The sequence below is a fragment of the Cryptotermes secundus genome, unplaced genomic scaffold, assembly GCF_002891405.2.
Source record: "Cryptotermes secundus unplaced genomic scaffold, Csec_1.0 scaffold514, whole genome shotgun sequence".
NCBI lineage: Eukaryota > Metazoa > Arthropoda > Insecta > Blattodea > Kalotermitidae > Cryptotermes > Cryptotermes secundus.
In genome coordinates this window covers 1,660,183-1,675,197 of record NW_019739218.1, presented here as the reverse complement: position 1 = coordinate 1,675,197, position 15,015 = coordinate 1,660,183, and the positions used below count along the sequence as shown (strand labels likewise).

At 40.4% G+C, this 15,015-nt stretch overlaps 1 protein-coding gene across 9 annotated transcripts in view; it reads left to right on the top strand.

Moving 5' to 3' along the window:
- The window catches only part of LOC111871718 (YLP motif-containing protein 1), a 120,207-nt gene that overhangs the window by 47,566 nt on the left and 57,626 nt on the right, over window positions 1–15,015 (top strand). For all 9 annotated transcript variants that reach the window (XM_023865006.2, XM_023865003.2, XM_023865002.2 and 6 more), the window contains 3 exons: window positions 2,111–2,262; window positions 7,387–7,640; window positions 12,263–12,358. In XM_023865006.2, coding sequence (XP_023720774.1) covers window positions 2,111–2,262; window positions 7,387–7,640; window positions 12,263–12,358 — 502 coding nt within the window. The remainder of the gene's footprint in view (window positions 1–2,110; window positions 2,263–7,386; window positions 7,641–12,262; window positions 12,359–15,015) is intronic.

The window sequence follows — 15,015 nt, the reverse complement described above, 5'->3', positions numbered from 1 at the left end:
ATATTAAAACTGGCAGGAATATGTGGTTTCTGTAATGTTAATAATGTACGTAACATCAAACTAACTTGTGAATGACATGAAGTCATTAAATTGAACTATAAAAAACTTGCACTCCCTGTTATATTTGTCGTTAGGGTTCCAAGCGCTATACATGACACATGAATGACAAGCACTGACATAACATTGCTGACTGCACATTCTGGTATGCGATTGTATGCGGCTAGTATGAGCCGTCATCACCACACTCAAGGACAAATGTAGGTCAGACAAGCCAGCTGACAGGTACAGTGCGTGGACTCGCCAGAAGACCTCACTTTTCTCGGGCCATTATCTCCATATCCGTTCAACTTTGGACATAGGTGTTTTGGTTATATCGGCATACTATAACATAAAGAACACCCTCCCGAAGTTTGGCACATTCCTCCTGGGACACCCTGTATACTGTGTATCCTCAAGCCCTTGAGTTCCATATCTTGAGATATGAATTTATTTGAGATGGATTGTTATTACATTTCTAGTCATTGTGTTAATTGGCAAAGAGAAGGAACCTTATAATGAAGCTAAACTTGTGTAAAACATCTCTAAGGGTACAAGGTCCTATTGGAAAGTTCCTGAACTGTTGTTGTAACTGCCTCAGTGGAAGAAGATGAGAGAGGAGGCCAAGGTTGCACTTCCGCAAGCCTATTGCATCAAACTGCCATGTGACACTACTCTGTGAACATGCATTGGTTTTACACAAGTTCTTTTTTGACTTTATGTTTTGCTTTGTCTGTGAATTCCCCTGGGAGTAGGGTGGCTGTGTCATGAAGCCCTCATCTAGTGCTGTGATCAAGAATGGTGGAGCTATACCTCCACTTTCCCATATGTCTTTATGGCGTAGTGCTTAATTAATTAAGCACAGGGAGAGCTTCATCGTTTTTGTATACGAGGGGGGACCCAGAAATAACCGGAAGCGACCTGTTGCGCGCGCATGCTTTGTAGTTACAAGTTGTGCTGCTAGGTGGTGTTAGCTGGGGGTCTCCCGCGACTGTTAGTGAGCTGGCGTCAGTCTGAGTTAAGTAGTTTGTCTGTGGTGCTCTGTTGTGTGCGTTCCTGTTTCAACCCTTTGGCGATTAGTGAGATGGCCAATCAGAAGGAACAAAGAGTGTGCGTGAAATTGATGAAGATTGTCGAAAGACCATTGACCAACTCTCTCAGGAAACGAACATCTCATGGAGCACGGTCCAGCGAATTTTAACCGAAGTTTTGCACATGAGACGGGTGTCTGCAAAATTTGTTCCTCGCTTGCTCGGAGATGACCAAAGAGAAAACCGTGTGAGTGTTTGCCGCGACTTGAAGAGTGAAGTGCAGTTTTCCCTAACAGAAAGCAAAATTTCACGTACACTCTTTGTTCCTTCTGGTCGGCCATCTCACTAATCGCCAAAGGGTTGAAACAGGAACGCACACAACAGAGCACCACAGACAAACCACTTAACTCAGACTGACGCCAGCTCACTAACAGTTGCGGGAGACCCCCAGCTAACATGACCTAGCAGCACAACTCGTAACTGCAAAGCATGCGCACGCAACAGGTCGTTTTTCCGGTTATTTTTGGGTCCCCCTTCGTATAGTTGTGATAGAATAGTTTCTTTATATAAGAAGTTAAAATTTCTTATCAAATAAATATGGTCAGTAATATCAAATTGATTTCTCAAATAAATAATGATACTTGAAATAAATTCTGGAAGAACTTAAGTATAAAAGCATCTGTGTTGCCACATGGAGTAGAATTTTGGTGTCTTCAGTAAATGCAGTCATTCACTAAAGTTGACATTTATGCAGTAATGATTTCAGGCAGAGAGAAAACTTGTTTATCCATTGGTGTTTCAACAACAGTTGCATAACATGAGGTACAAGTTCAACAGGGTCAAAAGTTTATTGCACTTACTACAGGTTATTTACTAAACTGAAGTGCACTGAATGAGGGAAAATAATACAGTGTTTATATTGGGCTTTGACTGGATCCAGAAAAGTGGGCATTCAACATGGGATTGCACTAAATGTGAGAACACTAAATCAAAATTTCACAGCTTATTGTACTTAACTTGTGATATAATATTTTATTAAACAGATTATCAAAGGCACTGACTCATTTGGAGAAGAGGGTGGTTTTCCTGCTGAAGATAGGAAATTTCCTCCAGACATTTCTGGTCCCCCTGAATCTGACCGTGCAAAATGGGACAGAGAAAGGGGCAGTCCATTCCACAGGGAGCCTTTTTCAAGGTATGTGTAAAAATACAGTGTGATCTTCCAACAAAGAGAGGTGAGACAATACGAGTAATGAAGGCCGGTCTCTGTGTGTACTGTGCTAGCTGAAAACATTGGCCTGGTTTACAGATTGCTCTTACCACTCTAAAGCTTACTGTGTCCCAGAATGAACAGAAGAAAGGTCAGCATTGACCAGTTATACCCACCAGTTGCCTCGCCTTCTCTATGCTGGAGGATAGTATTTGTTTCTGTATATTCCTGAAGTTTAATATTGATATCATGTGACAATTTTTATATGTTGAACTTGAAATAAATTATGTTAAGAAGTATTCTGTTTATAATGGATTGAAGTCGTATGTTGATTTTATGAATTAAGTTTCTTATCTAATCCTGAAAGTGTTTTGATACCATAGTGTGTTGTATTTTGGAACTTTGCTGTAATGGTATGCATTAAAAAGCTTCATGCTCTTTGTGTTTACTTACATGGTGTCAGTTCCAGTTGTTCTTATCCATCGAATTTCATTTGAATGATACAAGGTGAAGGTTATGCATGCAATAGCCACGTGTTTTTACTATCTTCAACTCAAGAAGTTGGTCTGGAGGTAATCCTGCCGACTTCTATTCAGGTGGTGCTTGGCTTGAATATCAGCTGTCCTGACTTGAAGTTTTTAAATGCTTTACTTAGTCTCTTCAGAATCTACCAGGATTAGGCCATGTCTGCTTCTATCCAACTCGTTTCCTGCTTGTCATTCATCTATCATTGTACCACCTGATGCTATAAAATCTCAGTACTGAAATAGTTATCACAGTGACTCAGTGCAGCTGTTGCTTCTGTTTTGGGGTGATGTCTCTAAATTGTGGCATTGTGTTCTAAATTCTGGCAGTGGCTCGGTAAACACATTTCTGTTCGTAAACAGCAGATTCTTAATAAACTGGAATAGATGATTTATGCTAGGGAACAACTCGGCATACACGTTCCTGGTGCACTGGATACATGTGCAAAAGTACGGGTATCGTTGAGAAACGGTGTTTTCTGTGTAGCCTGTGTCAAGGAGTTATAACTGGGACAGAGTATATAGCTCAGTTTGCAACACTGGACAAGGCGAAACCCGACAGAAAGTATAAGAGGCTTAAACTTGGCAGCGGTCACGCGTACAACTGTTCAAGTGACTAGACTGCCGTGGTAGCGAATACTACTAGAAATAGGGCATAATCTGCTGTACTGAGCCTGGATTGACAGAGGCCTTCTATATATATTGTACATAGAAATAGGAATTAAGATTAAATTTGCAAATATATGTAAATACTGAGAATGGACTTACTAATATGGACTATGACTGACAAATGACAGACCTGGCCTCTCGTGAGAGAAGGCGCCCCAAATGGACAGGACAGTAACTGTCATATAAGGAAAAAAAAAAAAATCTGGTTATGAGCCCCAGCTGGGGCTTGACACTGAGACAGACTGACTGACTGTCAGTCACAATGTGACTTGGACATCTCAATTCAGCTGTGAGATGGTGGCTAGCTGGCAGTGGCATGAGTGTGGAAGTTGAAGAAGTTGAAGAATCTCCACTGTTAGAAGCCATTAACAGGAAACGACTAGTGGAGACTGTAACACACTGAGAACACAAATGTGTATGTAACAGTGAACTATTAAAGTGATGACACTAAAATTGTAGTTATGAGTTCAGTGTATAAGTGTGCAGTAAATCTGATTACCAATCCAAACCCTGTGTATAGGGAACACTTCACGTGACAATATGTGGCATTTTACTGTATGAGCAGCATTTCAGAGCTACTTGCAGCCTCCATCTTGAAGGCAGAGTAACAGTTCTTTTCAATACTTGTGATTGCACAACCATGGTTTATGCATCATGATCACCAGTACGTACGAGGTCTGACAGTAAAGTTCATGATCTTGTCACCATGTGCTTGTCATGGCAGCAGTAGACAGAAATCTCAGTATGGTTTGATGACGTTGGCATATCAGCGTTTCACAGTTGTGTTGTTGTTGATCTATGGCAGTCTCTTTCTGAGTGGCATCTATTATTCTCTGAATGTGTTTTGGTGTGGTATCGTGAGAATGTCAGAGCTTGAATTAGAGCAATGAACAAACATTAAGTTTCTTGTTAAACTTGGCAAGAGTGGAAGCAAAATCAGAGAGATGTTAGTGCAAGTTTACGGGGATAATGCTATAAAGAAAACAGTAGTTTGCAAGCATGTGGTACGTTTTTCTGATGGAAGAGACAGTGTCACTTACAAAGAGAGATCAGGATGCCAGCAACGAGCAGAACTGAAAAAAAAACATTACAAAAGTTCATAAAATTTTACTCGAAAATCATCAGCTGACTGTCAGGAACATAGAGCAAACAAACATCTACAGAGAAACAATTAGGAAAATCTTAACTGAAGATCTTGACATGAGTAAGGTGTGTGCAGAAATGGTCCCAAAGGAGCTCACCAAAGAACAATGTCTGTGTTNTTAGAGCACTGTTTGTGAGGGAGTTTTTAGCTAGTAAACAAATAACTGCTGGTACACCCTCTCTATTCACAGGATCTAGCCCCCAGTGACTTCTTTCGGTTCCTGAAGATAAAAGAAATATTGAGAGGAAGGAATTTTGATGACATTGACCACACCAGGAGTAATACGACGGCAGCTCTGAAAACCATTCCACAAAACCAGTTCCAAAATTGTTTTGAAGGGTGGACTAGGCTCTGGCTTTGATGCATAGCTTCCCAAAGGGAGTACTTTGAAGGTGACCACAGTGATATTCAGCAGGGAGGTATGAAGCACTTTTACCACGATAAATACCGGAACTGTATTGTCAGACCATTTATGAAGGAAATGAATGAGGCCCAAAAAGGGCAAAAAGTGATGGTTGTGTGTTATAAACATTGACAAGTGCCAGTGCTCTTTTTACCTTGGGGATGACACCATGGATGTCTGGAACATCAGCAGTACAGCTAACTGCTGCATGATATAACCGCTTGAAAACAGGACAGTTGATATCAATTTGTAGCGCTATCTCAGTAAATAGTTCATAAATCAGCTGTTATTTGTGCCTTATTTGTTTGTCACCAAATGGAATGGTTTAGAAGTATCACTCCAGACTTGTATTCTGTAGGTGTTCAGTTTGAATCTCAGCTGTGGCAGTGGAACTCCTAACTGAGGTTATCCATGGTTTTTGGTAGTTCAAGTTAAATGCTCTGAGCTTGCTCCAGATCATAATCACTTCCTTCCAAATCCCTTCCAATTCATCAGTCCCACTGTTACCAGTCACTATATAGTCTCAATACTGAAAGCTTCATTAAATAACCATCCTAACTGACCTGTTTATCTCTCTGCAAGCAACAGCTCTGAAACTGAACAGTTTTGATTAGCTGGGCATTGTAGACCTATGATGAATTTTGGTGAGTTATAGCATTTCAAACGCTACTTTACTGGTGATCCTTTAGTCTTTCAGCAGATTTTAATAAACTTCCATATACTCGTATGATGCCTATATTGTATGTGTATTACGGTGTGCAAGTTTTGTTCAGTTTAACTTATTTTGGGACCAGTTGAACCTTCGTGTAAATTCTTATGTCCTGTGACACAGCTGTGATGAAACCTGAGTTCTTCCACTTCAGTTGTATGTATACATCTTTCCCATGTGCAAATTTTTTTCCCTTTAATGACTTGTACATGAAGGCCTAGTTAAAACTCTACATGTATCTTTCGAGTCCTTTGACAGATCTCGACAAAGCTGGATAAATGATGCTTCCGCCATACAAGTATTTTCATGTATGAGTTATTCAATTGAAAATTCATTGTAAGGCTTTCATCATGTGATACACTTTTGGGTGTATGTGCGATTTTGAGAAAACCACTAATATATTGTGTCATGTAGACCCATTCCTATGCAGTGGCCCGGAGACAACAGATGAATGCGGTTCTCTGCGTGGTGTGCTAAGTGATAATTGGATACAGCGGCAGAGGAACAGTGTTTTTGTCTATGTGGTTTATGCAGAGACGTTATAAGTGGGTGAAGTTGGGAGCTCCAGGGCAGTCAGAAGAGTAGGAGGTTGGTGAGAGTTGCTCGTCAGTCAGTGGACTGGAGTAAGTTGGTTGGTGTGAGATAATTAGAGGACTGCTGCAGTACTGTTGTTTTGAGCCATTGCTGTCAGAAACTGGTAGTTGAGGCCAGCGATAGTTCAGGAACCTGGAGTAAGGGGAACATCCACTGTTAGAAGCTGCTACCGAGCAACTGCTAGGGAAGACTGAAAAGACTTTATTTGTGCTGTGGTTACAGTGATCTTTGGAGTGTATAACTCAGACTGTCATATATAGTTATGTTCTGTAAGTGTTCAACGAATCTGGTCATAAATCCAAAACCTGTCTGTAGTCATGCTCATACATGTGACAGTATTAACAAGATCTTAAGAAAGTGAAGTCCAGCCTTGTGCTTGTTCTGCTGTGTACCGCATGTTCGTTCAATTACATGATGTTATATATGTGGTATGGTAACTTAATTTCTGGTCTGGCCACAATGTGCCTGCTGTTCTGCTAGGTGGAGTGCTATAGAATCTGCTGACTGATTGCATTCCTGTTCATTTCAAAGTAACACCGTGCCACAACCTGATATAATGTTTGCTAGACAGTGCAAGATGGGAGCCAGAATGGATGGCTGGGGTTTGCGTCCTGGCAGGGGCAAGAGATTTTTTACTTCACAGTATCCAGACCAGCTCTAGGACCCACCCAGCCTCCTATTCAGTGGGTATGAAGTGCTCTTTCCCCCTAGAGTAAGGCAGGTGGAGCATGAAGCTGGCCACTCACCCTCTTCTAGTGTCAAGGGCAAAATGGTAAAGCTGTACCTCTATTCCCCCATATGTCTCTGTGGTGTGGTGCTTAATTAATTTGGCACAGGGGCAGGTTTACCTTTTGCACAGTGTAAGACATGGGATGCTAGTCCTCAGGAAACATGCCACTATTTTCCAACCTTTGAATAACACAGATTGAGAACTGCTGATATACATTATACAGCTAGCAACAGATACTATAAATCATTTTGCATGTTAACTGTGGTACAGTAATTAGGAAGGAAGTAGTGTGATTGTTTCGTGTGTCAAACTCTCACATTTTTGCTGCGGTTGCAGGTTTGGTGATCAGCCACCCTCTCGTAAAAGTCTGGGTGGTGAAGAGGATTTAGGGAGTTCAAGATTTCCACCACCTGGAAATCGAGAAGATAGATTTGGGGATTTTCCTAAAGGTGGTTGGGGGAGGTCAGAGGAAAGAGGACAGTCGTGGGACCTTGGCAATCGATCTCGTGATTGGAACAGGGACTTCAAGCTAGAGCCTGCTACCGTGGTGGACTATGGCCACAGACCAGTTGCAGTTCCAGGACTAACAGGTAGATGAACAATAGTTTCTTTTGAATCACATTGAAATAATTTGCTTTTCAACAAACCCTGAGAACTTCACAGTTGTACTGCAGTATATCTTGGTGTTCTGTGGAACTACTCAGAGATAAAGCCAGAAATAATATTTTGCTGTTTTATCCTGAAATTGATTCATGGTTTTTAACTTTATTTCATTTTATTTTTGTGTTCTGAATGTCAGCAAAGCTGTTTTATTAAAGTATGAAGACATTGTTTTGAATGCAAATTGTGGGATGATCTTAGCTTATGAAACTTAAATCAGGATTCCTCTGCCTTAACCCAGAGTACAGTGTTCACCGTCTTACATTAAAGCAGTGCTGGTTTACTAAACCGTATTTTCGAAATCTCAGCAGTGTGTCCATCATTTGTTTTTCAAAATTCTGTCTGCTATTTCATTTGTTCTGTTATGATTTATTAATGATAGTTTAAAGTTTCTTAGTTATTTCCATTTTAGTTACAATCTCAGTCCTTAGGTTTTCCTTGGAAGTCCATGGTTTTGGTCATTGTTGTTTGTGTATCTGTATCTAGTCTCGAAGGATTAGTTAAAATCATGAAGGATCGTTACAAGTTGTGTGTCTGCTGTTAAAATTTGATTTAAAGTAGGTAAAGGTATCCCTGTAACAGGCACTGGAGCCCAACAGGGTTGTGAGATGTTGAGGTTCCCACATTTTCTAGACAATTGGCTCATAGATGGTGGTAAGGTTGTCAGTCTTACGCACTGGCTGCCATTTACCCCCAAGAATTTTCCTGGTACTCATTTCTTTTAGAGGCTGAGTCGACCCCAGGACCATATAATGCAGCTGGAATGATTAGGTTAATTGAAAAAATCCACCTCATAGGGATTTGTGACCTTCTGACTTGTGGCGTAGTGCCTCAACCAACTGCGCTACCGCATACCAAAGTCTCTGTTTCTTTATTTTTCCCACTTGGTTTTATCTCTCTCCATTGTTTCACTATTTGAGCCAAATATTAAATAGTAAAGGTAACAGACTTCAGTCTTACCTAGGTTATTCTAAATCGTTCTGTTATATTTTTTGACAGAACGATTTAGACTAACCCCTCGGTGTCTCCGCCTTATCGTGGTGAGGGGGTTTGAGTATGCCAAGGACCCTGAGAGCTATACCAGTGGTAGCATAGCTACTGGCATGGCCTCCATTGCTGGACAGGTCAAAGGGTAGGCATCAGACGAAGAGGGAGACCAAAAACCAAAGACTGATGCCAGAAGCAGAGTCATCTGCAGCGACTTGAAGCACAGAGCAAATGCTCGAGATGGTTCAAGTTCGTATAGCAACAGGCATGACCAGAGTGGTTTGAACGGCTGTTATACTGCGATGTGGAAAGCAAATGGAAAAACTACCACATTATCACTTTTCCTGGATAGTCTCTTTCCAAAAACAGAGATACCATGACAAAGCAAACCGGAGGGGCGGATAGAAGTGCACAGAAGACGAGGAAGAAAATGTAAGAAGATGCTGGATGACCTTGGGGACAGAATAGTATGTTTTAATTGAAGAAGAAAGATTGAGATCGCATTAAGTGGAGGAACTGTTTTGGAAGAGACTGTGAACCTGTCTTCTGACAGATTACTGATGAATGAATGAATTATATTTTTTGTTTTACCTGCAACATGATCATCTTTACGATGGGCTTTTATGGTATTTATCAGATCTTTCTCCGCATATCTGACTTCCAGTATAGCAAACAGTTTTCGTCTCTTCACCTTATTGTATGCCTTTTCACAGTCTATAGATGACTTAAGCTAGTATATCGTGTTCTTTTCTGTTTCATATAATTTGTTTTAAGATAAGAGCTGCACCAGTTGTCTCCTGGCCTCATCTAAACCCACACCGTTTTACTTGTGTGATGGATCGTAATAATTCCATTAACGCCTGTTAGAATTATTAGTCACACATTGCTGGGATGAGGTCAGAAACACAGTGATTTCTGATGATTACAAATATATTCTCCGATCTTCTGTTTGTTATGATTAGGGCTCGGATTTCTATGACATGTCATATTTTTATCCTGGCATCTTTTCACATGTATAATTAAATATAAACGCATTTCTGACTCTTGTGAACATGAAAATACGGTTTTTATTGGTCATATAAATGCATATTTGAACCATATTTTAGCTTTAGATCATATTTGGGCCCGAAGTGATATAAAATCATATTTTTGGTCATATTTTAGGCAAGTTTCACTTATTGCTCAGAAATATATTTGCAAGTATTGGCAACGATGTTACTTGGAACTTCATTTCTTAGAAATATTTGGCCTTGTGTAATGGGATTTGAAGGAATACTGTGCAGTGTGAAGGGTAACGGTTCTTGACCTGGCGTAGAATCAACCACTTTGAAAAGAGAAATTGCCACCTCTGCCTCTGCCTGTCTGTCTGTCTGTCTGTCTGTCTCTCTCTCTGCCTGTCTGTGTCTCTTTTTCTCCTCCACTGCAGTGATACCTGAAGTCCAGTTTGTTTCTTGCATATTGGTGAAAAATTTTTCCATCCACAAAGCGGTAAATTTCTACCCTCTCCCCGAAACCCGTCCAATACAGTACTGTATTCATAACTTCAGTTGTTCAGTATAGTTTCAAGATGCCTAAAGTCAAGTGCTCTAATAGCGTGAAGTTGCGTGGTTTTATTAAAGAGTTTGGTGACAAATATTTTAGTACTGACAGAGAAATTTTATTTTGCAAAATGTGTGAAGTGAAAGTTATGGCAGACAAACGTTTTACGGTGCAACAACACTGCAATACAGCTAAACATGGAAGCTGTGTAAACAGAGAAATTACCACGGAAAGTAGACAGCGATTGTTGTTTGAAAAGTCATCCTCCAGTTCACCGAAATCAGGAAATGCCTCCGAGTTTTCAAAGGATCTTTGTACTATGATGGTTTCATCAAATATTCCATTACATAAAGTAGATACACCTAGTTTCCGAAACTTCCTCGAAAAATATACAACTCATCCCATTCCGACCGAATCCACATTAAGAAAGAACTATCTCACTTCCTGCTACGATGTTACCATCAATAAAATAAGAAACTGTGTCGGAAATAATAAAATATGGGTGTCTATCGACGAAACTACCGACGTAAGTGGTAGATTTGTAGCGAATGTTGTTGTTGGTATACTGAAAGATGACCAGCCTCGAGATATATTCCTATTGGCATGTGAGGTGTTGGAAAAAGTGAATAATTCTTCCATTGCTGTTGTTTTCGACAATGCGATGAATTTGCTGTGGCCAAATAAGGTAGAACGAGAGAATGTGCTCCTCTTCTTAACGGATGCCGCTCCATATATGGTAAAGGCAGCAAAGGGACTTCAGGTACTGTATCCCAAAATGATTCATGCAACGTGTCTCGCACATGCTCTGCATAGGGTAGCAGAAGAGGTGCGAGAGAGCTACTTTGATGTAGATAAATTAATAGCAAATGGGAAGAAAATTTTTGTTAAGGCTCCACTTCGATTGCAGAAGTTTAAAGAAGAGGCTCCATCACTACCCCTTCCCCCTAAGCCTATTCTAACACGATGGGGGACTTGGCTCGATGCTGCAGATTATTATTGCACACACTACAGTGTGATTGAAAATATCTTCATGAAGTTTGACAGAGATGATTCATCTTCAGTTCGAACTGTACAAAATTTGTTTTCATCAACCACGTCAAGAAATCTAGCGTACATAAAATCAAATTTCAGTGTGATATCAAAATCCATCATTAGACTTGAAGCTGTGGGCATGCAACTGTGCAATGCATTACAAATTGTTAAGAAAGTTGAAAGTGAACTACATCAAGCACAGGGCGAAGTTGCTGTGAAAATTAGTGCAAAATTACAAAATGTGCTCCAACGAAATCCTGGATATTCAACACTGTGTACAATTTCTGACATTCTTTGTGGCAAAGAAGTTGAATTTGACAACAGTGAATTAGAACTTGATGCAAGTGATTTGACTTGTTTTAAGTATGCCCTTGTGACATCTTGCGACGTAGAAAGGAGTTTGTCCAAATACAAGGCCATTGTTAGTGACAATCGGAGGTCCTTCAAGTTTGAGAATTTGAAAATGCATGTTGTCATTCAGTGCAACTCTACGGAAAAGGAAGATTAAGGTACTGTACAAATTATTTACCTGCAACTATTAGCACACTTTACTTTAGTTTTCACGCTAAAATAAACAATACTCTCATTCATGTTTTCTCTTTACAGGGTTAGCATTGTGTTGTGATATGCTTCATGATTTAAAGACATTTATTCAGAAAAAATAACTTTGTACACTTTTCAATAAAACACCATTCAGCTTTTCTCTTTATGGGGTCAGCAATGTGCTGTGATCGATGCTTCANTGTGTTGTGATGGATGCTTCACGGCTTAAAGACATTTATTCAGGACAAAATAACTTTGTAAACTTCTTAATAAATTGCCATTCTTAGGAATTTTTGTTAAATATTTGCTTATTTTTTGTGGGCCATTCTGTCATTTTTTCCATTTTTAGGGCATAAATGCATGCATATTTTCAAAGTTTTTAGGTCATAGAAATCTGAGCCCTAGTTATGATGATGTAGATCATCTGGTGTATATAATGATTTGTCTACAGATCCTGTATTGTCAGTGGGGAAGTTCCCCGAACCAGTGCAGACATTTGACTATGGTCATGGTACTTCTTCACGACGGTCGGATATTCCTAACACAGGTATGTCTTCATTGTATGCTTGTACTGTAGAAATCTTCAGGCACACTCTCTTCTGTTGAGCAGACATTGCTTCAGGGAGGCACTTAAGTTTGCTGAAGGTGTTAATTGGTGTGCTGTAGGTGAACTAACTCCATATAGCTGAACCCTTCTTGATAACCCATCAGTTGCTCAACTACTCAAGATTATCCCAACATTTTATGGAACCCAAAGGTTCATTACTGTGTTCACAAGATCCCTCCACTGGTCCCTGTCCTAAGCCAGATCTATCAAGTCCATACCATCCCATCCTGTCTCTCCAAGATCTGTCATATTATCCTCTTATCTTTGTATAGGTCTTACTAGTGGTCTCCTAAACTTCAGTTTTCCAACTAAAAGCCTGTATGCATTCTCTCCTCTTTCATGTGTACTACATTCCCTACCTATCTCATCATTCTTATCTTGATCAATATAATTATAGCTGGCAAGGAGTACAAGTTATGAAGCTCCTCATTGTGCAGTTTCCTCCAACCTCCTATTATTTCATCCTTTTCTGGTCCAAACATTCTCCTCAGTGCCCTGTTCATAAACACCCTCAGTCTGTTCCCTCCCATAATGCCAGAGACCAAGTTTCACACCCATACAAAATCACAAGAAAAATATGAATGAACCAGTTACTTAAATAACTGATGTATTTGGTGTGCCCGTAATTCTTGACCCCTTCAATGAAAATTAAAATAAATGATAATTTGAATCTCTTTTAACATGATACCTCCTCTGCATTCGTGCGTTCTCTTTTTCAGGTAGCCTATATTTAGGTTGTTGAAGATGTCATTTTCATCTACCCCTTTATGTGGAGTCTTGTCTTTTTGTTCTAATTGTTCAGCTGGTTCATTCGTGTTCCCAACTATATGGCATCCATATGTGTACTGTGTCGGGTGTAGGCCCAAATTAATGTATAGATTGCAAACATACAGTTAATATTGGTGTTGATGTAGGAAGTCTTAAGTTATTCTACTGTGTAGTTATAAAATTAAGACGTGATATGTCTTATAACAACAATAAAATACAAGACAGTTTAAAAATAGTCACGTTCTTTTTAGTTACTATGGACAATGTTTGGAATAGTAATTGGATATAATGAACCCTTACAGATTCGTGACTGCAAGTAAGTATAACCATTTTACGAATTCACAGACCTTACAGTTCAGTAGAGCACATACAAGTCATCACAGCCTGATGTGTCTTCACCAGTCATGGTCTGGTAGCAGCTTCGAATGGTGGACGTTCCCCTTCCTTTGGATTCCCGAACTGTTCCTGGCCTCAGCTACCAGCTTCTAATGGCAATAGCTAACAGCTGATCCACGGCAGTCCTCTAAGTAACATACTAACCAACTCACATACCAACTTTTCGCTAGATCACCCACCAACTGACTCCGCTCCATTGACTGACTTACTCGCTCCTCACTAACTGACCTGCTTGTAACATCTTGGCATGAACTGTGTAGAAAACACCGTTCCTCTGTTACATTGCAATTGTTGCTTAGCGGTGGCATGACATATTCCATTGTTGTTTACACAGCCATCGACACAGACCATGCAGAAAAAACCATTCCCCTGTTGCTGTTTATAAGCCATTATATAATAAAAGCTATTGTGTAGGTGCTTATTTTGCTGTTGTTGCCTAGCAGTGGATCTACATGCCACAGTATGTATACCTGATGGGTAATCAGTGCATTGTTATCTGTCTGGATTTCAGTTTGAGACACTGGAGGAGTGTTATGTCATCCAGTCATTCAGTTTGAAAGGGAAAAATATATATTTCTGTCGATATGTTGCACTGTGTCTGTATGTTGTGTTAGTGCCTGTTAATAACTACTGTATGGGGCACATGGTGGCGTAGGTGGTTGAGTCACTGTGCCACAAGTCAGAAGGTTGTGGGTTCGATTTCTGATGAAGTCATTGCGTTTTTCAATTGACCTGATCCTTCCAGCCACACTATGACGCTGGGGTTGACTCAGCCCCTAACAGAAGTAAGTACCAGGAATCTTCCTGGGGGTAAGGGGCAGTCAGCATGTAATGCTGACAGCCTCGCTGCCATCTGTGAGTTGATTATCCGGAAAATGTGAGAGTTTTGATGTCTTGCAACCCCATGGGTCCCCACAGCCTGTTACTGGGATAACCTCCTTTTTTAATTACTGCTGGATGCCATTGGACCTAACCCTTTAACACTTTGCGGACCGGCAATTTAAATATTTAAATCACCGTGGGTACCGGCATTTCTAAACCTACTACCCTAGCTTGTTCACTGTTCACTTTAAAAATTAATATAAAATCTCCTAATCAATTTTATGAACTAAAATTTTTGGAGAACACTTACCAATGCTCCTGAAAGTGCTTGAGAGTGTGATATTTCTGGAAACATTCCCCTTTGTGAAGTGGAATTACACAGAACTTGCACATGTAGACAGTCATACTCCTTTTGTTGTGTACTGTGCAAACACGGCATCGCCTAGAAGGCTGCTTCCCCTTGGCATGTTCACTCTTCACAATTTTTACGAGGGTATGTTTCTGCATATCACCCGAGAGGCGCCCAGGGGGGTCAAAATGAGGCCTGCGTGGGGTGGGAGTAGACGGCCCCGGTCGTACTAAGACTGTGTCTGCCGCCACCGTGTGGTCTG